The 22781-nt window shown below is 43.4% G+C and overlaps 4 protein-coding genes across 6 annotated transcripts; 1 reads left to right on the forward strand and 3 right to left on the reverse strand.

Annotated features, from left to right (window-relative positions):
- Positions 1-225: 225 nt before the first annotated feature.
- On the reverse strand, positions 226-8417 carry LOC128767078 (V-type proton ATPase 116 kDa subunit a 2-like). The gene is made up of 21 exons (XM_053878783.1): positions 8274-8417; positions 7654-7772; positions 7125-7203; positions 6451-6599; positions 5800-5895; positions 5655-5716; positions 5450-5576; positions 5281-5363; positions 5120-5213; positions 4502-4714; positions 4284-4434; positions 4071-4210; positions 3831-3988; positions 2696-2786; positions 2507-2625; positions 1752-1965; positions 1475-1585; positions 1320-1400; positions 1081-1201; positions 837-1008; positions 226-759 (listed from the first exon to the last, which is right to left on the reverse strand). The coding sequence occupies exons 2-21, from the start codon at positions 7768-7770 to the stop codon at positions 666-668; spliced, it is 2472 nt and encodes an 823-aa protein (XP_053734758.1). The 5' UTR covers positions 7771-7772; positions 8274-8417; the 3' UTR covers positions 226-665.
- Positions 8418-8835: 418 nt separating this feature from the next.
- On the reverse strand, positions 8836-13450 carry prpf19 (pre-mRNA processing factor 19). The gene is made up of 16 exons (XM_053879312.1): positions 13262-13450; positions 12936-13085; positions 12379-12455; positions 11985-12126; positions 11693-11766; positions 11539-11604; positions 11421-11462; positions 11195-11269; positions 11048-11123; positions 10879-10988; positions 10644-10799; positions 10482-10551; positions 10229-10402; positions 9918-10000; positions 9579-9684; positions 8836-9503 (listed from the first exon to the last, which is right to left on the reverse strand). Exons 1-16 carry the CDS (start codon positions 13278-13280, stop codon positions 9406-9408), a joined length of 1518 nt encoding a protein of 505 aa, XP_053735287.1. The 5' UTR covers positions 13281-13450; the 3' UTR covers positions 8836-9405.
- A 309-nt stretch (positions 13451-13759) lies between these two features.
- Positions 13760-18416, reverse strand: LOC128767776 (uncharacterized). Of its 3 annotated transcripts, XM_053880064.1 has the most exons (13): positions 18125-18416; positions 17739-17817; positions 17179-17410; positions 16798-16855; positions 16533-16547; positions 16334-16464; positions 16120-16255; positions 15734-16018; positions 15240-15578; positions 14995-15176; positions 14756-14854; positions 14564-14686; positions 13760-14496 (listed from the first exon to the last, which is right to left on the reverse strand). In XM_053880064.1, the coding sequence occupies exons 4-13, from the start codon at positions 16847-16849 to the stop codon at positions 14278-14280; spliced, it is 1581 nt and encodes a 526-aa protein (XP_053736039.1). In that variant the 5' UTR covers positions 16850-16855; positions 17179-17410; positions 17739-17817; positions 18125-18416; the 3' UTR covers positions 13760-14277. The 3 variants fall into 3 exon arrangements, with proteins under 3 accessions (XP_053736039.1, XP_053736038.1, XP_053736040.1); XM_053880063.1 differs by lacking the exon at positions 17739-17817; XM_053880065.1 differs by lacking the exons at positions 16533-16547; positions 17739-17817 and having other exon boundaries at positions 18125-18415.
- Positions 17301-22773, forward strand: LOC128767777 (uncharacterized). The gene is made up of 10 exons (XM_053880066.1): positions 17301-17867; positions 18006-18048; positions 18832-18977; positions 19057-19189; positions 19633-19902; positions 19975-20253; positions 21110-21270; positions 21347-21409; positions 21535-21627; positions 21748-22773. The coding sequence occupies exons 1-10, from the start codon at positions 17688-17690 to the stop codon at positions 21892-21894; spliced, it is 1515 nt and encodes a 504-aa protein (XP_053736041.1). The 5' UTR covers positions 17301-17687; the 3' UTR covers positions 21895-22773.
- Positions 22774-22781: the final 8 nt, after the last annotated feature.

A 22781-nucleotide genomic window follows, 5' to 3' on the forward strand; every position in this document is an offset into this window, starting at 1 on the left:
ATTGAATTACTTGTTCTGCTCGCACATCATTTCTACCAAGTTGCAACACTAAAAATGTGAAAAGTCAAAGACTAATTCAATCAATAATAACACGATTTTCTTTCCTAACACCTCAGGGACACTAACAGTGGCATATGAGAAAACCTTTAGCTTCATGAATAAGAAATGAGATGTGTACAAAAACAATTCCATAGAAGTAGAAGAATACACATTCGACACAAGAGCAGACATTCAATATTTATTTGCAGTTCAAAATAGATCAAACAGTGCCATCAAGTCAGATGTGTGAGAAATATCAAAAATACTTCATGAAATGACCATTCTTTTCCAGTAAGGCACAGGGACACCGTTAACTGTTGGCATCTTTGGCTAAATGACTAATCCTCAAGACTCTTCAGCATGTGCTCCCTTAAATTGTGGACCAGTTTGTTGTGTGTTCCCTTTCTGCAGAAGTCGGACGGTTCCTAAACAGTTAACCGTCGGTGAAAACCAGCTATGGAATGCAAACGTTGTTGTTCCACAATCAATAATGACTTGATCATATTCACAGAGTCGAATTGAACCCGTGAAATAGAGAACCGTCTTGTTCAAAGGAACTATAGTGAGACACCAGGCTTCAGTATTGGGACTGAACTGTTTGACTGGCTATTTGGCCTGCAAGTCTGTCATACAACAGGTGCCGCGTTGATCAAAGATGAGAATGAGAACGGGGTCAGCTTGTAGCCTGCTCCGCTGTAGAACTTGTTCTGGAATTCCACCCTGAAAGAGAGAAACCAAAGACACAATGAAACAGAGAATCGACTTGTTGGTGTCAAGAGCCTGTGCGTCATCTTCACCAGTGCAGACGGAGCGCGTGCAGAAAAGCAGACAGACCCTCCATCACCAGCAGGATGGACACTGTCAGCACGGCGAAGAAGGCAAATATAACAAAGAGCACCGCAGAGCCCACGTAGCCCTGCCAGGTCAGCGCTTTCCGCATCACCATCACCCACAAAACCTCCGACAACTCTGTGGAGGAAACGCGCTCTGTGATGCCTCTTCACTGTTCCAGTCAGCGAGGACGTAGGTGTGGATACTGACGTGCGTGAGCCAGACTGAGAGCCCACAGTCGCAGGTATGAGGCCGTGTTGGAGATGCAGCCCAGGCAGTACTCGATGGTGTGGATGGCCTGGTGCATGAACACGTCAGTGGCATCAAACTCCTGCAAGGATTTAAACCGTGAGAGAAAAGAGCTTTGGTTATTTCACATTATCAGGACACCAGGCTGCCACAAATCAGTATCAGGAGCAATCATGAACATTTAATATTTTTCTTCTCACCTCCACAGGCGCTCGTCCTTCCGCATCCCCTGCACGCACGTTGATCGAGCTTTCACCCACTAGAGGGCGTCGTTCCTCCGCCTACATTGGCGGGCGTACGATTCATATATTACATATCACCTATTATTTAGTTCAAAAAAGTCAACAAAACATACCACTGGGTTTCTTCTCAACGTGTATAAAATGTATTGAACCGTGGGCTTCCCCAGCAGCAGGACTGGGACCGAGCACAGAGCCAGAACCACCAGCACCGTCTGAACCGTCCCCTGCACACAGCAGAACACAGCGCACTTAACACCAACAACATTTGCTGCTGCTGTGGTGAAAAGTCTGTGAGGCAAATGAAAGAGCACCTGTGTTGATACACACTCATCTCCGAGCACGTTTTCAGTTTCCCTGCTCAACTCTATAAAGGGAGCCAACGACACTCACCTGTCCGCGGTAGAGGTCTGGGTTCTCCTTGTTTTCCGTGAACAGAAACATGTCTATGAAGTGGATGAGGATGCTGGGAGCTGCTTTAGACATGGCCGGAGTGAAGGCGATCCACTTGTAGATGACCATGAACACCAGGTAGCCGAACAGACAGAGCATGAAGAAGAGCTGCGGAATCAGCACGAAGAAGATGCTGCTGTACTGACCGAAGTGTCTGCGCAGAGAAGAGGAGTTTAACTTTCACATGTCAACTTCCATTTCAGGCTCAGATGCATAACATGAAACCACACGTTCAATTTAGTATTCATGAGTCATGAACTACAAAAAATCGAATCTTTTTACTCCAGGTTTAAAACACACCAAACATATAATAATAATAAATTTTCCCATATAAGATACAGTCAGTTTGTCTGAACAGCCCCAAAACAGTTTAAGAACCAATCTGATATTTCGAATGACAAGAACTTCCACATGTTTTCATGTTATTCATCATGCGATTCATAGAGTCAATAAGCAATGTAAGCACATCAGACTGTGAAGTCAATATGGGCAGCTCTCAGCTGTTAAAATGATCTGTTACTGACCATATTTAATCAATAGAAACTTCACTTAAACATTCAGCCACTTATGTGTATATATGGCTCTTGTTTACCATGAAGGGATTCGGTTGATACAATGACATGGACTTTAGCTCCAGAAGATACGCACACACGCAAGCTTATATAAACAGCTCTCAGAGCAGACACTTGACTTACATATAGTTAAACAGTGACAAGCAAACGCCAAAGGTCATGTGGATGACCCCGATGATGACCGACATCTTCATCTTGTATGAGTTGAGGAAGGTCAGTTTGTTGTTGGCCATGCCCCAAACCTGATGACAGAGACATGAATGCAGACAGGAGACAGCACAGGATGTGATGCTGGATCGGGGTGAAACATACCGGGTCGATCCCAAACGGATACGGGCTGCTGAACACGCCGGGCACCACGGGGTCCATGGACAAGTACTGGTTATGCTCCAGGACCGTGGCACTTGAGTGAATAAGGACATTACATTAAAACTTAAAAAAATATATAAAATAAATAAATAAATACTAGTGGTGGGACTTTAACAAGTTAGTTACGATTAATTAATTACAACAAAAAAGATATTGGATGTAACAGTTTGCTGTCCAGACAACAGGGAACCTTTGTCAGTGCAGGAGTTCCTGGTCCACTGACCACACTGATGCACAAGACACGTGGCAGCCAGGATGAGAACAACAACAACAAACATGGAGGAATCCCCGAACAAAAGCAAATAAAAGCATCTGTTTGCTTTTGTTCAGGGATGTTTTTTACTACACAATGGACAGCGTTTCCACAACTATGAATGCACTTGAAATTCTTATAAAATTGAAATTCTAATACAAATATTTTCAAGACATTAAAAGAGCTTTAGTTTAAATAAGGTGAAACTTGAATATAGCCACCATCCTGATTTATTGTGCTATTGTCAAACTGACGCAAAATAAACAATACTTTGTTGTTTAAATGGATGTGTGGGTCCATCATTGATTCAGCAATACAACAAATTCATTCAAATTGGAAACTGTGGCTTCTTGTGGCAAATGTCATATACGATTAAACTGTGATTAATTAATCACAAATTCTCTAATTAACTAGATTATATTTTTAATCGAATCCCACCCCTAAAAATACACAAGTGTGTTCTTCTGATCTGGCTTCATGATGAGGACGATGATAGAAATCGATCACATAAGTAAATATGTAATTTAGAAGCAGCAGAGAAACTTCTCAACTCAACAAAAGTACATTGAAAATGCTTGAAAAAAAATGTGTTTCCAATACAAAATGAGGATTGAAATTAATAAAATGAAACAATTGTTTCACTTTTGAAAACACTAGTCAATTTCCAATTTATGAACCAGACCCACTCCCCACCGCAAAAAAAAAAAAAAACCTCTGCAGGCTTTCCAGCAGCCCCACAGACCACCATGCCATGAACATGAAGGTCCAGGTTCACTCAGTCCCAGAGACCACCCTCACCAGAGGGAGGAGACGTGTCTTACTTACTTCCACAGGTTGTTTTGGAACATGGGGCCCACGTGCCAGGCCGAGCTGAAGGTGGTGAGTCCTCTGCTGAAGCACTCGTTGTAGATGGCCCCCGTGTAGACAGAAAAGAGCCCCATGAGCAGGATCAGGTAGCGACCCCCGAACATCATCCTCCAGATCTGCGACACATCAGTCCAATTTAGTACCGGCTTTCACAGGACTCACCTTGACATCCTGGTGCGAGCGAATGTTCGAGGCCACCTCGTTGTTGTTGTTCTTCAGTTTGGGGTCCTTCTCCTCCAGAACCATCCAGAGCGCCGCCAGAGTCATCAGCAAACCGTGACCCACATCCCCGAACATGACGGCGAACAGGAAGGGGAACGTGATGATGGTGTAGACAGCTGCCCAGACGACGGCATTTTAGAAAGCAAGCACAAACGAATGAGCCGCCACTCTGAAACAGCGGAGCCCCACCTGGGTTGACCTCCCTGTAGCTGGCCACTCCGTAGGCGTCCACGATGTTCTGGAACCCGGACGTGAAAGAGTTGATGGGGAAGAGGGTGGGGGGAGGAGTGGAGGACGGCAAGCGGTTGTAGAAGGAGTCGACTCCACTGCCACTTTTCCTCTGAGGAGACGGGGGAGATGAGAAGGTTCCCCCATTGTTATATTCTTCATCATCATCATCATCTCACCCCTCCTTCTCTTAATGCACTCTGCAGCTCGGGCAGCTTGGCCACGGGACACCAGGCCTCAGCGATCAGACACTTGTCAGTGACAGAAGGGCTGCAGAGGTTCAGGACCATCTGGACCGCCTTGCACTTCTGGACCCGGACCTTCCACTGAGGCAGGACGTCCACGGCACGGACCAGCAGCTGCTGCAGAAAGGCTTCTGTCTGCGACAACACCTGAAGACAACAAATGCAGTCGGACTCAGATTTGCTCTCCACGATAATCGGGGGGTAAAATTGTCATGATGGAAGCATTCAAATTCATCTTTAACTTTATTTATGTCGTGTGTTTTCCCTGCACACGGTCTCCTAGTGAGTACAGTACGGTTTAACTCGAGCACATCCTCATTATCAATTGTTACATGCAGCACCAAGGTATTTCAACTACCCCTCTGCTGAGCCTCTCCATTTTTTTTTTCTTTATAATGCCACGATTATCCTCAACACATGTATGACATGCCTTAGTTCATATATATCCATTTGTAAACTGCAATTTGAGTCTTCAATTAGAAATAAAGGTACACACACTTGTCTCCCTGAAAGAGAACATTTCTTTGGCATCAAAATGATGACATTGCTTACCGATTTGATGTCCTCAATTCTGGTCTCTAGTCCTCGCTGGATCTCCTCCCTCTCTGTTGTGCTTTCCGGATAAGCAAACGTCTGCGTACGGAAGCTGGAAGGAAGTGACATATGCTGACTGCAGATGCCGTGGTCTGAGGGTCGAGATCTAGACCACTCACCAGTCGCAGATCTTCTTGACCTTTTGTCCGATCTGTTCACCCCAGTAGGAAATGAGAAACACAGTCCACTGCACCATCTCGCCCTAAAACAGCAGCAGTCACAAGCTCAAACCAAAGGTCATCTGGGTTTATAGCACGGATATGACTCAGTCCAGCAGGGAGACCTCACCGTGTCCGGGTGCTCCAGTCGTTGATCCATCTCCCTGAAATCAACGATGGTGTAACCTCGACACGCTCGCCACAGGAGCCGCTCGAACGACGGAACCTTCCAGGGATGGACCACGCCCGCCACAAAACTGAAGAGCAGAGGCAGTTTACACACATGATTCAGTCAGTCCAGAACTCAGATGGAGGAAGGAGAGCGACAGACACACCTGAGGTGGACGTCCTGTCGGTTATCAAACAGCCCTTGACTTTCCAGCACAGACGGAGGAGCCTGTGTAGAAAAGAAGGTTTCTGAACATCAAAACGCTTCTCTTGGAGTCACCTGAGGACGTCTGAGGGAGCCCGTCTTCTCACCAGTGAGGCTGTCAGAGAGTGTGTCTGGGTCAGAACTCCTCTGTACTGGCACAGCTGAGTCAGCTGAGCGCGCAGGCTGTCTCTGTTCCTGGACACCTGCGGAGGGAGGGACGCCAGAGTTAAGAGTTAAACAGTGGTCCTTAAAAAGCACTGAGCAATGAGGACCGACAGAGTGTTGTCGGTCATTTGAGCAGATCACCCCCTCAGTAACTTCATACGCAGGACAGTGACAATAACTTCTTACAGAGTCATCAGTGGAAGAGAGTTTGTTGACTTGTTTATGAAACCATTTTAGGGTCATTGTCGCACCTGCTTTTACATCGGCAATGTGAACTCGTACTTACTTTTACTACCATTGGATGGAAGGTGTTTTACCATCAAGCCAAAAATGAAAATTTGGAAATTGTGTCACAGACAATATTGTATGTGGTAAGTATACAGCAGCAGCAATGTGACGTTGCAGCAAAATATCTAGCACAAATGAACAGAAAAGACATTTTTGGAAGAAAGAAACTTCAACATGGAGGCACCAAAACTTGTTGTTCTTCTTAGCACTCTGGTGAGGCAAAGTTACCTCCCATCACCCGAGCACTTTCCAGCGATATTTTATTTAGCTTTAAAAATATATTTATTTGTGAGTATTGAACTCACCTCCTTTAGTTCTCGCGCCAGCCTCTCGCTCTCCTCCTCAATGGTGATGAGCTCTCTGGGCTGAGGAGCGGAAGGAGTCGGACTTGGAGGAAGAAGGGGCCCTTTCAGCGGAGGAGACATGGATCGGTTGATCTCCTGCTCCAGAAAGGCTGCAGTCAAGAAGGGAAAGAAGCAAAATGGATGGTTAGCAGTCCATGTGTCAAACAGTGCTGGCTCTCAATTTAGCCTCTGAAGCTTGAGCTCCTGTTTCTGGTCCACAGCATTCACTAATGAGAAGAAGTGGAAGCAGTGAACCAGCTTGGAGGTCAGGGGCAACAAAGGTGAGGCTGGACTGAACAGACAAGCTACTGAACCTCAGACCCATGTAGTTAAAACAAAAAGGGACAACCACATGCATTTATAAGGAGAAGGCCGACCACTTCTTTATTGCTCTGTGATGGAATGAGCCTGACCTCAGATCTTCTGTTGACTGGATGTCACACAGGCTTTCAGTACACACATGCAATGAGTTACGGCCACCTGATGGTGTGATGAAAAGACCTTGAATCGGCGTGTCAAATATGTTTGACTTTGAGTGAAAATCTACATCCAGATTTAGGTGTTAGCAAGGCATCCGCTCCAACTCAAGAGAAGTAAGACCACAGTAAGGCAGGAGTGGGGAACCTCGCACTTACTGAAGGTTTTCTCAAGCTCCTCACAGCGCCGGACTTCCCCAACAAACTTCCTCTGGAAAGCATTCACACTGGGATTCAACTGTGACAGCGGAAAGAAAGAGAGGATGGAAAAGAGCAGCATTAATGTTAGTCATGCTCATCTGATCACAATCTAGAACAGCAGCATGTTGTGGTAACATCTGTGACCTTCGCAGGAAATCTCAGAGTGTTTGCTGCTAGATAATCGCGTTAGCGTGAAAATAAATCAATGCTGCATGAGCAAAGCTCCAAGGATGTTCCACCACACGTGACCAGATATTACAGAGTCTGACTACTTCTTATTAACTTAAGTTGTTTGGGACTTTCAGCTGGGAGTTAACAACAATGGTCGGAACATTGAAGGCAGAAATAATTGATTCACATGAGAGGCCTGAAGTCGCTTGTCTACATTGTGAAGACGTCATATCTTGGGTTCTGAGGAAAAGAAAGCCAAACCAGAACACTATGTGGATGATTTAGAGGCGGAAAGAGGGGACAGGTTCTCCCTTACATCTCTGAACTCCACCAGGCCCAGCTCTCCCAGCTCGCTGACACAGTTGTAGGCCGAACCGGACTGAAGGAAGAGCTGCACCAGGCAGACCTCCTCACTGCGGAACATGGAGCCCATTCCTAAAGACACACAACAGCTTCAGAACAGCATTATTGAATCGTGTGTGTGTGAGAAAGAGGGGGAATGGGAAGAAGAGAAGTTTGATAACGAAAAGGGAAGTGAAAGACAACGGTGTTTTAAGAGTGGAAGTCCCATCATTGCTGCAGATGGAGAAAGAAATGGACGCTAAAAGATGCACACGACTCAGAAAAAAACCGCGGCCCGAAGGAGACTTGTCTGATACGAACTCCGAAAAGAACAAACCATCATCCCCCTGAATGTCTCCAAGGCATCGCTTAAGTGAATATTTTCTGGTGTACCAATTGGGAAAATATATTTGCCAACTCATGTAAATACGTCTTAGCGACAGAACTGGTCCCATTCGGACACGAGTTGGACAATAAATACAGACCAGTTTGACGGAGTTCGGGACTTGTGTCGCACAAGGAGACGAGAGTTCGGTTCAAAAACCGCGGCACTCACGGCAACTACTACATACAAAGTATCACTTGAAAACTCACCGACCGCCTTTTGAAATCAGTTTGGCTCCACTTGGGTACGTTCTGGTTCGGCGAAGAGGGAAGAACCAGGTGCCGTCTGACCGGGACGAACCAGTCCTTATTATTACAAGTTCAGTGTGACTCCTCTCCTCTCACTTCCCGTATGGACAGTCACGTTACCACGGCACCACGTGACCCGGGAACAGACCTCTAAATGGCGCTACCGAGACTCAAACAGGAACTTATTCTTTATATTCGTGGCAGCAATTTTAAAAAATCGCGTGATTTTCTGAAATGGGCTACTGTGTGATGCAGTTTATATTAACATATGTTGATACGGTTAGCGTAAGTCGTAGTGATTGTGTACATTGAGTAACTGAAATAAATGTGAACTGCCTGTGATTTTGAATAGCAGCGCCATCTCCACATTCAGGCCAACGGCGAGACGGCGAGAGTTTAAGGTGAAATGATTTTGTTAAACCCATGAGCACACTGAGACACGTGGCAGATTGTAAATGTCTAATTGTGTACCCAAGCTCTGGCAAAGTCACAAGGTGGAGTCAGTCAAGGTGATAAATGGCAATACAAAAGATATTTTATTGTAAAAGGGAACTGCTGCGACATGTAAAATGGCAACAGAAATAACAGGAAAAAAAAATGTTCGAATGATTAAAGTAAAACGGGAAGTGAAAGTGGCGGTGTTAAAACCTTTGTACAGAATATTCTTTTACATGGACTCAGCTCAGCTACTTTTCATCAGACCTCAATTATATGAACATCAATTTGCTCTAAAAGAGGAAGCCATATTCCTCAGCGAACACCAACAGTATCTTGAGGAATTTGTACAAAAACAAAATAATTTCGGACGAGAACATGTCATTGGTTTCTGTACGTTGAGTCACTTAATCTTGATATTGTTGCACATGGACTAACACACTGAAGAAGCAAAGTTCATTCCTTAAAAATAAACACCAGCGTTTGGGCTATTCACCCACCACTTGTTTTCCGAATGCAAAACAAAAACAAAGCATGTCTAATTAATTATCAACAGCAAGTGCACTCTGACAAACTCAGGTGCAGCAGTCAGGTCGCAACTTCCTGGAGAAGATCAGAATTCACAACCGGTACAGATGTGATCATCCCTCTCAACATTCTACAAACTATAAAACTTGAGACTTCTATCCATTCCGGCCGAGGTGAGGAACTGCGCGTTTTCTCCGAAGGCCACTCCAGTCACCAAACCAGAGTGTTCTGTAAGTAAGAAAAAAAAAACGATTAAAAAAAAAACAACACAAAAAGACAACAACACTTGACTGTGTCTCATACCTGTGAAGTTGAGGACCTCAGACCACTGTTTGCAGATGTAGACTCGGATGTCGGATCCGCCGACAGCCAGGTATGTTCCACTCTGGTCAAACACCAGAGACTTGACCTAAAAGGAAATACAGGGAGAGAAATTGAGATGATAATGAAAAGATAAAAGAAGGTAACTATTCTGTAGTTGACATTAAAATCCATCCAAGGGAAAGAAGACAAAAAATCTCAGGCCCAACATGCAAATGTTAAGCGTCGAAGAGTGTTTGGGATTGATGACATTGAAAGGGCTGCAACTCCCAAAGATCTCATAGACACAGTTCTGAAGCCTTTTCCTTTTGAGCATCTCACCTCATAGTTGTTGTCCAGGGTGATGGTCTTGAAGTTCTTCAGTTTCCTCAGATCCCAAAGTTTCAGGGAACTATCCTGGGCACCTGAGGGGGATTGGCAGACCATACCAAGACTTAACTACAAGCTCATGTGTTGTAGGAAGTAACTCTGGACAAGCAATCTGTCACTGTGAGAATGTTATTTATATATCAACCATGAGAAAAGCTCGCATGGCACTGATATTTTTACTTCGCACAACAGTAACATACACAGCAGGTATGCCATACTACTCGATGGCAAGCGTGTTCGTTTTGAAAATCAGAATGCTTCACCTGTAGCCAGATAGTATCCATTCTCAGAGAAGGCGATGGAGGTAACAGGTCCAGAGTGGCCTGGGAAGTTGGCCACATTGGTGCGCTCCTTCAGATCCCAGATCTTAATTTGTGAGTCAGCAGTGCCAGTACCAAAGATGAGACCATCAGGGTGGAACTGAGCACATGTAAGAGCTGCAGGGTAAAACAAAACAGGTAACTAACATGGATTAAACTCTCCATTGAATGGAATCAAAGAATATGTTTCACATACCACAGCCAGCACTTTCATCAGTGACTTTAGTGAGCACACGTCCAGTCTGGACATCAGAGAAAGCCCAGTACTGCACACAGACAACAGGGAAACCGATTCAGTTCAGGAAAAACACATGAACACAAGAGGATGAACTGTGATCAGAAAGAATCCACCACACACCTGATCCTCAGAAGAACTGAGCAGATAGTCTCCAGTAGCATGAAGAGAGAGCCCAGTGACGCCAGCCTCATGGGCTCGCACCACTTGAACACAGTTGCCGCCGGTGACGGACCACACACGGATTGTGGTGTCCGGAGAGGCAGAGAAAACCACAGACTGGTGAAGGACAAACAGGAAGTTGTTAATGACTTGTAGTTCGATCGTGACAACGTCACAGACAACAAATGGAACTCACCTGGGATGGATGGTAGATGACCGAGGTGACTTTCTTGGTGTGACCCTTGAGAGTGGCAACAATCTGCTCTTCGCTCTTGTCAAACACGACCACGTTCTTGTCAGCTCCGCCTTAAGGAGACAAGGAGGTTTAACACTACTGAATGATTCCTCATCGCAACATGACATACCTGTGAGTACTTTGTTGGTGTCAGAGGGACAAAGATCCAGAGACAAAATTCCAGGGACACTGGCACTGTGAAGACCCTGACAGGAAAATACATGGTGTCACTAGTTACACTTGTGGACTTGTGATGCGAAGATGCTTCGACACTCACAGCATGGGAAGCCACTTGACGATATTTGCTAAGATCCTCCGCGCGAACCAGTTCTTCTGGGACAGTTTTTCCTCTCTGAGTCATTAGAACAACAGTATTATGTTCCGCCACATGAACTGACAAACCAAAATAAAAGCAGCATGCAGCGTTTCATTTCCAGTTGTTTACATACAGTGAAACCCAAGAGTAATACGCATCTGTAAATGTAGATAGATTTAGAAAATACCTTCTTTCTCTCCGTAGTGAGAATGGTAGCCTTGTCTTGAAGCTGAAAGGACAAATAAGCTTAAAAACGGCATCAGCAGTTTAACAACATCAACTATGGAGGAAGAAAAAAAAGTTACCTTCTGGATGATGTCAGGGGTCATTCCCACCTGCTCACTAATCTCCATAGGTTCTCCACCAGGACCCTGAGGCACAAGTGAAAAGCAGCACAAATAGTGAGAAGGGTAAACCTGCATTCACTTAACAGATGGGAATAAATAAACTCCATCTCACCGTTGCTGTTGGCTGAGTAGCCGGAACAGCTTGAGGAGCGATCAAACCAGCCTGAGGTTTCAGAGTGGCAAGAGCTGTAGAGCAGAAATAATGATAAAATAAAGACCAGGAACAGACAGTATCTTTATGGATTACACAAATGACACATCAGTTTAAGTAAAAAGGAGGTGGATAACATAAAACAGAAACAAATGGAACGCTTATTGGTGTACAGATGCCTAGAATAGAAAACCGAGGCTCAGACTAAGAGCGACAAAATATGTATTATGTGAACTTTGAACTGTCTGCTCACCTTCTCTGGCAGCAGTGACCTCTTTGGTGAGACGAGCGATGACTCTGCATGCAGCATCGTGTTGATAGAGAGCATGAGACAATTCTTGGCGAGTTGTCTGCAGCTGCTGCCTCAGCGTGAAGCTATGGAGCATAACAGCATCCTGCAAAATGAAGGACAGAATTAAAGGAGGACACCTGAGTGACTGGAAAAATGCAACGCCACAGCAGGAACAGCCTGCGCAAAGGACAAAATATTTTCCAGACTGCCTTTATTATTTAAAGGTAAATTTTATGCTACCCAAATCAGCGAGGTCAACGCCATCAAATCACAAATCGGAACCAAGAACACAACAGATGTGCAACATGTAGCAAGCGAGTGATGACTAGGAGATTCAAACAAGCTTTTTTCTTACCCACTCATCTTGCAGGGATTTTAGAATGGCCGGAATACTTGTAGCTGATGGCGCCTTCGGTCGAATTGGATGGGACACTGTAAATACAGAAAAAGATGCAGAGATTGTGGGTATAGGACTATATGCCACATCAGACACAAAAAAATCCCACATACTATACAGAGACCCACAGTGAGTGAGTGATTAAAGAGAGTGCCTGCATAGCACTGATCAATTTAATCTGATTCATTAGCAACAGTCAGAATGAATGATAATGACATGATTATAAGCTAGTGGAGGAGCCAAACACAATACCATGACCAGGTTTCACAAACCCTTAAAGATCAATGTATTGTTAGGGTATGTTTATATCGTTTATACAGAGACGAATATCAAAGGATTGGACAGCATTAACATGCCACATTTACAACAAAAGTTCGCCAAAAAGTGCGGCATACTGGAGTCACAATACGACATGGTTCGTTCAGCTGTTGCATGGTGGCATGCCATTGATTGCGTAAGACTGCAATTTAATTTAACAAGTGCACATTACATGTATGACGTTAAATAAATGTTACCTTTGATGTCGACGAGTTGCTCCTCAGACAGAGGCTGCCCATTCATCGGGTCCGTCCCATTCTCTGCAATGTACTTCTCGATCAGCCGGCGCTCGAATACCTGGTTTGACACCGGTGAGACGCATGGATGTTCCGGGACTTCATTGGAGACTAGGCGAAAACACAAGTTATCATTAATTGAACAGTTACAGAAAACGGGGACTCTTGCGAAGACGACTTCCAACTCCCAACTGCGTGGCCGCTACCGTTAGCCTAATTAGCTTTTAGCACTAGCTCTCTGCGGAGCTAACTAGTCTTTACAATCACGGATATATAACTTGACTTACTCGCACAAACCAAAGACATCTTTCCGACGTTGACTCAAATCCGACCCCTGGTTATGAAACTAAATCCTGGATGCAGTTTCTACGGTGTTCACGTTATCTCTGCGATGGCTTATGTTTAGTCAACTTAGAAGTAGCACGCTGTTCTTTCATTGCCGCTACAACCAGAACTTCTTCGCTGGTTCAGTTGGTGTCTCCACATGTAGCCGCGCTCTGCTGCCCCCTTTAGGTCATTGTTTCAGCCCATAATGTTAAAATGCGCGCCAATTCCCCTCCATGACGTCGGTCAATACGAATGTAGTGTCGTTTTTTTTTTTTTGAGATTCGTTTGTATCTTTTTAAAAATCCACCATATAGTGAATAATTTACATAAATTATTAACCTATGTATCTATTAACTGCCAGATAATTAAAACCATTACAAGCAGTGATTTATTTCAGAAAGTTCTACTTCTGTCCAGCAAATAAATCATGAGACAAAATACACATTTTTGTACACCTCATCTTTATTATTAAGATATTGAATTTGTTATTGCAAACATCTAAGTCCATGGACCCAAATCTCACAGAGGATGTTATCAGATCATTTCACATAATATATACATTTCATGGTTACCTGCACAGCAAAAAGACAAAGGTACACGAAAATGTATTAATTTTAGCAAAAATATTCACAACACGATTGTTTCGACTGTATAATGCTAATTCACACCATGAAACTTTAATGACAGAGTGCCTCGATTGCATATGTTTTTTCACATGTTCACAGTCTTATGCAAATGCACCAAACATTGGCTGTATATACAGTGCAGATTGTAGTGGTCCTGAGAGTCTGGAGGTAGACAACAGCTGATACGAAATGACGTCAACAAAACAAGCGATATGGGAGACTCTATTCTTCACGTGCAGGTTGAAAATAGACCATAACAGTAAAAATGCATGCAAGAATGATGTGGATTTGACCTAAATACAAAAGGCACACAAGTAAAGTTCTTCATCCCCTTGTTCTCCCTCAGCAGTCTATAAGAAGTTTAGCTTCTCTGAAACATAAACACTGCAGGATTCAGAAGTGTCAGTGTCCAGCGGTAGTTGGGAGAAAAAGGGTTGTGAATCCCTTTGTCTCTCTTTATTTGTAGCTGTCTTAATCTGGAACTGAACACAGTCTTCAGATGAATGCAGGCAGTTGGATGCCCCCGGCAGAGAAAATGAAATGCTCGGATCTTCCTCACTTGGTGGAACCTGCCAAAAGAAATAAAGAATTCATTAGGCCAAAATAAGAAGAACTTGATGTGTGTCCTGTGAATACCATAGTTGATGAATTTCGGGCTGGAGAACCGCCGGCTCCCACAGTGGGTCCGAGTTGAATGTCAGCTCTGGCATGAGCAGGGGAATGGTGAGATGGGCTTCCTTCCATGACCGATGTGTAGCCCTGCGCACACAAATAGTGGCTCTCAACAAGTCATGAAGCATTAAGATGACGAAATAAGGTCACCCTCACAACATGAGCAGGACTCGGCCGTGGGGTCCATTTCCTTGGTGTTCCAGGATGCTGGTGACTGTAATAATTAGATGGCTGTGGTGCTGAGTGGCTGTAGTCCTGTAACACATTACAGGTGTTTTCAATACAAATTCTGAAGAAGCGAGACAATTGTAAAGGGAAGAATGGACAAACACAACCAAGCACTCAACATGAATACCTTAACGCCACAGAGTCTACATGGGGTGAAAGCAAGTTACCTGGATGTTGACATTTGGTGGGTTAGCTTGTGGGGTGCGGTTTGGTCTGATTCCAGTGATGATTTGCGACAAACTGCAGGTTGGATAGCGCTTCATAAACAAAATGAATCCAGCGAGGGACACAAACATACCAGAGGGCACAGTAATGGACTTTAAAATGGCTCGCCATTTGCCCCCTTTATCTGTAAAAAGAAGAAAGAAAGGATCAGATTCAGAGTCAATTCAAACACAGAAAAAAAACTTACCAATGACTTGCAGTGAGGTTGAAGATACAAGGTTGCCATCCAAGTCTCTAATCTCGTACGTGCCAACATGTCTTGAAGTCAGCCTTGCGATGACAACCTCGTTGAGAGAACCATTTCTTCCCACGGATACAAGTCCCCTGTAGCGCATGTCGTGATCTGTAATGTGGCCCTCACTCATCAGCTGTATGGGGCCACGTGGAGGTCTGGGGTCAAACGGACCCAGTGAGGATTCATCAGGATGACGGGATGGGGTAAAGATGAGATGGGCATTATGGAGAGGAAGAAAGAGGGGCAGGTTTAAGGATTCTTTGGTAAATCGAGTGACATTGAAAGTGTGCCCTATTAAAACATGAGGATCATGAGACGGAAGGGTGAACGAAATGTAAGGCATGACAAAAGGGATTCAATAGGAAGAAAAAGATAGCACCCAATTATTGTCTTATTTAAAAAATCCATTATTTTACATGGGCTCACTGTGTGAACCCTTCACTCACCGTGAACAGCAAGGGTGCTTCGTAACAGGGCCTTTCCCTGAAAATCCCTTACAGTGTAGTTGCCCTGGTCTGCTTGTGTGACTCTCTCAGCCACCCAAACCTTGCCACCGCGCAGCAACCTGCCTCTACCAAGTGTGCTGGTGTCCGAGGCCGTCCGGTTCCACAGAACAACAGGCATAGCTTCAGATGGAGCGCCGCGGGGGGAGAATTCAAGCACAGAGCCATTTTCTGGAATGCTGTGGTCAAAGTTTTCCCCATAATTTCTATGGTACGACCTGATGCATTCTGTCGAGACAAAGGACAGTTTGCTCTCCATTTGTTATATGTGGACGCATGTTATCGATATAACTTAATTCTCTTATTAATATTTCATGCTATAAATATACCTGAAACAATCAGACGAACGGTTTCATAGGTGAAGCCGGATGACAGCTTGATGGCATAAACACCCTGATCCTCACGAGTCACTTCTTTCAGGACAAGCATCTTATCTCGGGTCCACTCGAATCGAGTATCCTTCACCTGGTGACAGTCACACTTCAGCAAACTTTATTCCATATGAAAGTGCCATTTATTCAAACAAATAAAGTGCTTTCTTACTGTGGTCTTTTCCAGCAGCACGCGCCTCTGTCCAAGAGTATTTGGCGTGAATGTCACAGTACTGAATGTTGAGTATACTGGAAGGCGAAATTCTTTTCCGGCACACACCGTCTGGGTTTCGTCTCGATCGCCTTTGCCATGGGAAAAAGAGTCATAAAGTATAGGGGGGAATTTAAGGCAGAATATTAAGCTTGCTTACCAAATGAAATCGAGCCTGCAAGGGTAAATAAAGAATTAATCAGCACTGGAAGCCATTTTAAGTTTGACTATTTTCACTATCTATCAGGTGAAAAGTGGAATATCGTATCATGAGGCACAAAAATAAACAGCACACAGAATCTATTTGTCGCCACCTGAGCTGACTGTCAGCAGGATCTGCACATTTTTGGATTTGCCTACTGTTTATAAATATCCACCTGTTCAAGGTGCAAACATGGTAGAAGAATATTAGTTTAAAAACTCACCCAGAGAAACAGGGAAGCTGAACAAGACGGCGAGCAGCACACAAGAGGACATGCTTTCCTGCAGCACCAGAGACAAGGTGATCGTAAATCAACACATTCCCCGTCCTCCAACAGATCCATACATCACCCCTCTGCAGCACATTATCGCTCTGTCAATAACTCATCAATCGATCATTCATTTCATTATGAATACACGCTTCATTTAAAGACAAACGCCACGCCAATGCTTGGCATCCGAAATGACAGCCCGAGCACTAAACTAGTGTCATTGCGGAGGCCTGTGGAGTGAAGTCACCTCCACACTCTGATGCTCAGAAGATGAGCGACATTTCATAGAATGAAGTAACCTGCCATCAACACGCGATCAGAAGCAAAACCCACCTGCAGGATGAGTCCACCGCCAGCTATTTGGGATTGTTTACATAAACCAGCACGGTTATCAACAGTAATCCACACGGCGCATGCGTACTGGGCGGTTAGCCTTCGTCGTGCAGGCACGTCTACGTCACGGTGACGTCCTGTGTTCAACTCCGCTCTTGACGTAGAAGTGCGCGCTATGTCGATGAATTCGGAGTTTCGAAGTTGACGTTGGCGTAGGTTTTGAGGAAATTATCTGAAAAACCAATGTAAACTTGTAAACGATGAGGCAAAAAACATTTATCACCAGCGCTGCTAAATACAATGCGGTTGTCGATCACGGGGTAACTAAAATGTATATTAGCCTACATGAGATGTCCAATAACAGTGTCTAATATTTCAGAAGTGAATAACATCCGTTCGTTGCCGTATATGAATGTGATGAAAAACTACATGGAAAAAGGTGGGGACTCACTATAGCGTGGTTCTTTTACCTTAGGTTTGCAAGCCTGTGTGTGGACATCTCTACTTACATGGTAAAACTGGTAAAAAAAAAAAAAGTGTCTGTTGAAATCACAACTTACACAATTTACAAGGGGGCTGGGTCACTCGCTCCCAAGGGCGCCACGCCCATTGAAGGTTCTGTGGTATGCGACCGTCCACCTTTTATTTATTCCGTGCAGAAAACGGGTGGAAAACGTCCCAAGTCGACAGTGAGTTGGACATTTGTTCGCTAACATATTATCATTTAAACAAAAATGGCTCATGACGTTATAATTGAATGTAGACAACTTGGTCTGAAACGCTGTCTAACGCGAATGGTCACATGGCTGTTACTAATTCATCCACAGGTCATGTTGCTGACATATTGGTGTCTGTCGTGCTTCGTGTTTGGTAAGTAAACAAACCTGCACTGACGCGAAAAGCTTTTTTTGGGAAACATAATTGTAAGGAGTTGATTTGCACTCACTTGTGTCTCGATCTGGATGATTTCGCCAACCAAATATCGAAATTAAATGACTTTTTTCCTCTTACAAGTTGCACGAGTTGTTAGATGTAAACTGGCGGCGTCGGGGGACAGTCCAAAATGGCGGCTTGCATGACTGCTGGAATAATGCACTGCGAACAGCCGACATTCCAGCAATTAATACCGAGTCTACTTGTCTCGTTGAACCCCAAATGAGTAACTGGATGACTTAAATACTTCTCGTTGTATGACAGAGGTTGCCAGCTTGGCCTGCTAAGCTAAGTCTGCGGGTCGAGTCCACCATCCGCTCGTCTAACCGAGATGTTCCCTGTCAGTTAACTGACGTCAAACATCTTGAATTAATCTGCCGCTCATTCATTGTCAGCTGTTTGCATTCACATTGAGAGTAAACGAGCGGCTAAAGGTAATAAATATCATGTCAATCATTATGATCATTCTCAAGAAAACCCTGATCTTCTTTATTTATTTATTTTAACTAGAACACATCACCATTTACTCGGAGTATTGTGCATTTCCAGTCTCTGAGTTTCATTCAAAGTTTCAATGCCAACATTTTAACACTTGCTCCATATCCTTTTTTTTTTTTTTCAAAAACCTGATCGAACATTTTACAATTTAGTAACAAGTGTACTTAAAAAAAACTAAGTACAAAGCCTTTGTTTTCCTAACTTGTCTTTCTGTCACTGCAGGTGTGTTTGGATATGACACAAAAGAAGTTTGTTACGGTCATGACTTCCATCTGCTCGGTCCTGCTGTTGGAAGGTTACTTAATGAAAAGCTTTATTTCATGCCAAGAAGTGGAAATGACAGGACAGTTGTGGTTGAAAATGGGACGGTAAGATTTTCCACTTCTTAGCATTGCTACAGACAAAACAGATCAATTACAGTAACTCTCTGATGCATTTGTGTTTCAGTCAAAAGATCCCCGATTCAAAATAACACGGTTTACAATTACGTTGAGAGATGTGACTGACAAGGACGATGGCATGTTTTCTCTACTGTCTGGAAAATCAGAATTTGTAGACATCAGCAGACTTAAAGTTTCAGGTGAATTCACACTGTCTGTTTTTTTTTATTGTTTCTTCCTTTGGTGCACTCCTGCCTTCATACCCATGTCAGGTTACTGATGATTGAACTCTTACTTGAGCACATCAAATGACATTCTAAGCTATTTAGTCACGTAGGCAAGTGTGTTTAAAAGGTGTGGCATGGAGAGTAATCATGAGAGGTATGGCACTAGAGAAAGAACACAGAGTTTAAACCTTTGTTTACATGATATGATGGTCATTTGCTGATGAAAAATGTTAAAATATAAACAGTGCTTACTAATATAAACATGACTGACAAGAGAGACATGTCAAGACCGAACCCCCTTTTAGGTACGATAGGATGCAACCTTTTAATTTGCTCACTCTTTTGGAAGACTGTTCAGTTTTGTGCTGCTTCAGTGGCGATCCGCCTGAAGTGACCACCTTCTTTCTGTTTTCCAGAGTGTGCCGAGAAGGTGGAAAGGTGGTACGATTCTTCCTTCCGCCGTACCCTTCACACTGATTGGGCATTTGTGGAGTTCTATTCCGATAAGACTCCTTATGTCAAAGAAATCCTGCTAAACCGCTCCGACCCTTCCACGCATAATACCGGCAGGATGCACCTCCTAGATGGAAAGTTGCAGATCCTTCATCTTGCTCAGCCAGACCAGGGATACTACCATATCAGATCAAAGGACAAGTTGCTGTCCCGGATTAACCTCGTGATACTCAGTATGGTGATCAAGTATACTTCAGATGCCTGTTAGTCCACTCAGAATTTCACTCTTACCTTTTGATTTGCAGTTTACAACAGACGATCTGAAGCAATCGAGGAGGAGGAATACAGCTTCATTTACCCAGCAGGGTTTAGGCCACATTTTGTCAATTTTACCACAGCTACCGGAGTCAAGTGGCTGATGATCGATGGCAAGTGGCAGGAAGAGATACTTTACAGCAAAAGGATACAACCCCGAGATGATGCCTTGGTAATATCTTCGGTGGAAATGGCTGACTATGGCTACTATGGGTTTTATGACCAAAAACAAAATCTGGTCCTTTTCGTGAAGCTGACTGTATTGGAAGGTAAGCAGCTGAAGAAAAGGAGTTGTAAATGTAATGCAAAGTGTAATTACCTCCCATGCTTATATAATACTTTGTATACATTTTATTCCAAGATTCTGAACAGAATTATTATTTTAAGTAATGAATAATACCTTTTATTTTCAACACCATTTCATGCATTAATAATTCTATATGTTTGACAAGTGATGGTTTTATTTGACCTTTTGTGAAAATGATAACCCCTCAAAAGTAATTTTTTGTCATAATGGTGCCTGTTTGTCCACATATGCCCTTAAATAGATAATCTGTATGCATTTGTTTACAATGACAACCTGAACATTTTTACAATGAAAATTTAGCTGTTACCCAGTATTATATCGTCATACAAACCATTTCATAATGTGTGATCACACTTTTTCAAATCTATATTTGCAGGAGTTCATCTTTTTCCTTTTTGATTAACATATTTAATAACTTTTTCTTATGTTCTTTACATTTTTTCTTCTAATTAATATGTTCTCCATTTTGGTTCGATGGCCCCTCTCAACAGATCTTCTATGGCCCTGGAGGAAATTGGGACATAAACACACCAGCTTTATTCAGTTTACAGTGACTATGCTTGATCTCACCTGATATGGGTCTTATAGAGTGATATCACGACAGGGCAATGTGGCCTGTATAACTGTAAAGTGTGAAATGCCCTGGGAGCAAAGACACAAGAGAAAATCTCTACTTAGGTTCATCAAAGGTCGTGAAATAAAAATACAATGCGACATTGACACGCCTTGGAATGTAGACTCTCCTTTCTTTTTACTACAGTGATGTCTGATGATAAGATGAGATGATCGTTGATGGCCAACATCTGTTTGCCCTGCAGCACAGGTCCCAGTGCACCTCTTGATTTACATCTCAGTCGCAGTTCTGCTTATGGTGTCATGCTGCGCCTGCTACTGTGTGAGGAGACGCTGTCAAAATAGGAAAATTTATCGAAGAAATGCGGCTGCACTCGCTACTGCTGCTGCGTCTGGTGGCTACAGCGTAAGTGATAAACCAACATCTCATCAAGTGACGATTTATCTTTTTTGTAACCCGTTTTTTTTATTCGACTCTCAAGGCTCCAAATCAACAGGGACCTGTCATCTACTCTGCTGCGCCGGCACCTGTTCCCTCTGCCAGTGTAAGTAGTCGATTACAACTAATAACATTACAATTACAACATAACATCACAACAAATCTAATAATGAAACTAAATGTGGAGTTATCTATTTCATTTCAAGTGTTATTTGAATGTCTATTCTCCAGAACGCCCACAAGCCATCAGGTTCAAGTCATTCAGGTGTGCCTGCGGTTGCGTCAAACTCCGGTCCGCCTTTGTCCAGTGCGGTACAGCAACATGTAAGTTTCAAAATATACAGTTCTACTGCCAGATCAGTCCACATCCTGGTTAGCAATCAAACCTTTGCCCAGCCTCAAAACTATGATGAGAAGCTTTAAGGAAGCCGTTGCTTTGTGCAGGAGGACCCTCCAGTCTACAGCTGTGGATCAGATTTTCTTGCCACGGATCCTGCGCCGAAGTTTGAGACTGAGGGCATGTCTTTTCCCTCTGCCACTCCGCTCAACTCGGGAACCGTTTACACTTCAGACAAGCTCAACTTTCTGTGAAAATGGCATCACCATAGCCTCCTCCATGCCTTGCTCAAGCTTTACTCATGACTCGTGTAATCGTTAACTCAGTCATAAATATCTTCTTTCCATGCATGGTTAGAGAATCTTTTAGTCATTTAAGAACAAGTGAAACCATATACAGTAGCACTTACAGGAAATTAACCAGCAATGCTGCAACATGTTTTTATATTTTTACTTTTTTATATTATTCACGTTTCTCCACTCCAGTTAATGTCTTCTGAAGACACAATAAGGGAGATATTCACTGCCAAAAAGCTCTGCAAAAATTCACTCAGGATCTATTCAGATTTTATATTTTTGTATGTTCTACTGAGTCTTTCAGTGTATGTATTAAATGTATTGTGTCGCTTATATTGTTTGTTAAAGCAAGCATGAATGGTGATTTAAGTGCTTTTACGATGGTGCGAGCAACGTATCTTAGTTGTCCACCCAAGGTTTCTTTTTTAAATGACAACAGCGTCTTGTTTACATGTTCTCTAGCGCTTTTGTTTCATTATACTCATGTGTAATACATTTTTTTATTTTATTCTTTTGTGGTGTCCTGTTAGTTTACCATCGAGGTGGGCCATCCTTTGGAATGTAGTTTGGACTGCTCCTTCATACTCCCAAAGAATTACCTCACTGTAGTGTCAAACATTTCTTAAGATTAACATTTGCTTACAGGGCTTAGCTCCAAGATGCACCCTGCAGACGACAGCACTATTTGAATTGACTCATATTAGATCCCATATGTAGCCCAAAGAACAAGATGATTTCAATGCAGTGTTTCAGCGCATTCTTTACCACTTCATATAGTTGTTTTTTGCTTTTTTAAATGTGTTTTTTCTCTGAATAAAGTCATATATGGACTATTGATTTTTGTT

Source organism: Synchiropus splendidus, chromosome 11 (assembly GCF_027744825.2).
Source record: "Synchiropus splendidus isolate RoL2022-P1 chromosome 11, RoL_Sspl_1.0, whole genome shotgun sequence".
Taxonomy (NCBI): domain Eukaryota; kingdom Metazoa; phylum Chordata; class Actinopteri; order Syngnathiformes; family Callionymidae; genus Synchiropus; species Synchiropus splendidus.

Bases quoted from the DNA above. Each gene is read 5' to 3' on its own strand.
- LOC128767078 (XM_053878783.1), bottom strand. From the start codon at position 7,770: ATGGGCTCCATGTTCCGCAGTGAGGAGGTCTGCCTGGTGCAGCTCTTC. The intron at 5,896-6,450 runs GTGAGTTCAATA...CTCCCTCCGCAG, and splicing joins TGGCGCGAGAACTAAAGGAG to GTGTCCAGGAACAGAGACAG. The intron at 5,577-5,654 runs GTGTGTCTGTCG...TCTGCTCTTCAG, and splicing joins CGACAGGACGTCCACCTCAG to TTTTGTGGCGGGCGTGGTCC.
- prpf19 (XM_053879312.1), bottom strand. The intron at 11,124-11,194 runs GTGAGTGTCGAA...TTTTCCTGTCAG, and splicing joins GTCAAGTGGCTTCCCATGCT to GGTCTTCACAGTGCCAGTGT. The intron at 10,403-10,481 runs GTATGTGAAACA...TTTACCCTGCAG, and splicing joins TGATGAAAGTGCTGGCTGTG to CTCTTACATGTGCTCAGTTC.
- LOC128767776 (XM_053880063.1), bottom strand. From the start codon at position 16,849: ATGTCCTCTTGTGTGCTGCTCGCCGTCTTGTTCAGCTTCCCTGTTTCT. The intron at 16,256-16,333 runs GTAAGAAAGCAC...GACTGTCACCAG, and splicing joins TGCTGCTGGAAAAGACCACA to GTGAAGGATACTCGATTCGA. The intron at 14,687-14,755 runs GTGAGGGTGACC...TTGTGTGCGCAG, and splicing joins GGCCGAGTCCTGCTCATGTT to GGCTACACATCGGTCATGGA.
- LOC128767777 (XM_053880066.1), top strand. From the start codon at position 17,688: ATGGTAAAACTGGTAAAAAAAAAAAAAGTGTCTGTTGAAATCACAACT. The intron at 18,978-19,056 runs GTAAGATTTTCC...TTTGTGTTTCAG, and splicing joins TTGTGGTTGAAAATGGGACG to TCAAAAGATCCCCGATTCAA. The intron at 20,254-21,109 runs GTAAGCAGCTGA...TTTGCCCTGCAG, and splicing joins GAAGCTGACTGTATTGGAAG to CACAGGTCCCAGTGCACCTC.